The sequence below is a fragment of the Filicampus tigris genome, chromosome 20, assembly GCF_054856515.1.
Source record: "Filicampus tigris isolate MCC_2025a chromosome 20, RoL_Ftig_1.0, whole genome shotgun sequence".
Lineage (NCBI taxonomy): Eukaryota > Metazoa > Chordata > Actinopteri > Syngnathiformes > Syngnathidae > Filicampus > Filicampus tigris.
In genome coordinates, this window is record NC_141236.1 from 2,387,063 (window position 1) to 2,388,654 (window position 1,592).

The 1,592-nt window shown below is 49.4% G+C and overlaps 1 protein-coding gene across 1 annotated transcript; it reads left to right on the forward strand.

Moving 5' to 3' along the window:
- On the forward strand, window positions 1-1,075 carry LOC147127836 (putative G protein-coupled receptor 139). Its single transcript, XM_086019291.1, has one exon. It carries the CDS (start codon window positions 4-6, stop codon window positions 1,039-1,041), a length of 1,038 nt encoding a protein of 345 aa, XP_085875417.1. The 5' UTR covers window positions 1-3; the 3' UTR covers window positions 1,042-1,075.
- The last annotated feature ends 517 nt before the right edge of the window (window positions 1,076-1,592 follow it).

Below are 1,592 nucleotides of genomic sequence, written 5' to 3' on the forward strand. Positions count from 1 at the left end.
CCCATGTTGGTTTTTTTTGTCTTTTTTTCCACACTCGCAGCAAACCTCTTCACCTTCTACATGATCTGCTTCCGTAAATGCGGAATGTCTGCCACAGCCGTGGTGTATCTCAGCTGCCTGGCTATCGTGGACACCTTCTACCTGGTGTGGGTGATCCTCATCGACCTGACCCTCACCTTCTGGCTGCTGCAGCCCTTCTGGCACTCCCACCCGTGGTGTGGCATCCTGGGCTTCCTGCAGTACGGCTCCCTCTACAGTTCGTCGTGGATCGTGGTGGTGTTCACCATCGAGCGCTACCTGGTACTCCGCAGCACGGCGGCCAAGCAGCACTTCTCTCACACGAGGGTCACTAAACTGACCTGCGTGGCCATCGTCGTGGCGTCTCACTTGGTTGCGGTGCCGCTCGGCTGGATTAACGTCGTCGTATCCGCCAATATTACGGTGGACGGAGAAAACGTCACTCTGCCCCGATGTCAATACCGGGATGAGATCTACCCCACTGTCATTGTATGGATAACCACCTTTCTCTCGGGGGGTATCCCCATAGTGCTGGTGATTATCTTTAATTACCTCATCGGGCATCACCTGTGCCGCGCCAGTAATCTATTCACAAAGGAGGAGCGTCGCGTCATGCACGGCCGCAGCACAAGGGGCATGTTAAGAAGGACCCTACTCCTGCTGGGGACAGTCTCCGTGGCCTTTGTGGTGCTTAGCCTGCCTCGCTTTGTCACATACTGCATCCTGAGGACCAAGTACAACAAGGAGAACTTTAACAGAAACGACTACAGAATCCCCATCAATGTCGCCGGCGACTTGGCTAACATGCTCCAGAATCTGAACTCCACCACTAACTTCTTGCTCTACTGCATGGTCAGCGGGCGCTTCCGACAGGAGCTGCTTCGGGTGGTGACTTGTAAAGCCGTGACCGGAGAAGCTTCGTCCTTCCTCACACACACTATGAAAATCTTCTCGGTGTCGGAACATAAGGCCGCATTATCTCATGACCGGAATGTTTTACCAGTCACAGAACAGTCAACTTGAGGAAACACAAATGTATAAATAAATCAGACAAGAAATGTTATACTACTCGAACTCCCTTTTTGCCCAACAAAGGGGGATCCTTCATTAACAACGGACTCCCTTTAAAGAGGGAGTTGACCCAAACATATTTTTTTCAAGATGCCTAAGCAGGCCCGCTAGTTGAAACAAGGCAATATAATTAATATGAAATATGAGTTAAGCAGCAAAATCCACCCATTTTTAGCCATGTCTGGGAGCAGCCATTTTGTCACTTCTGTCGACTGAAAATGACATCACAACTGCTCAGGGCTCAGATAAGGACCAATCACAGCTCATCTGTTTTCTGAAGCTGAGCTATGATTTGTCGTTACCTGAGCCCTGAGCATCTGTGATGTCATTTTCAGTCAACAGAAGTGACAAAATGGCCGCTCCCTGAGACGGCTAAAAAGATTTTGCTGCTTAACTCATATTCCACAAACGCAAGATTAATCAGAATGCTGTGTTTAAACTAGTGGGCCTCCATACCCAAATAGCAAAATATGGGTGAATCAATGTTGAAATGCAGTTCGGCT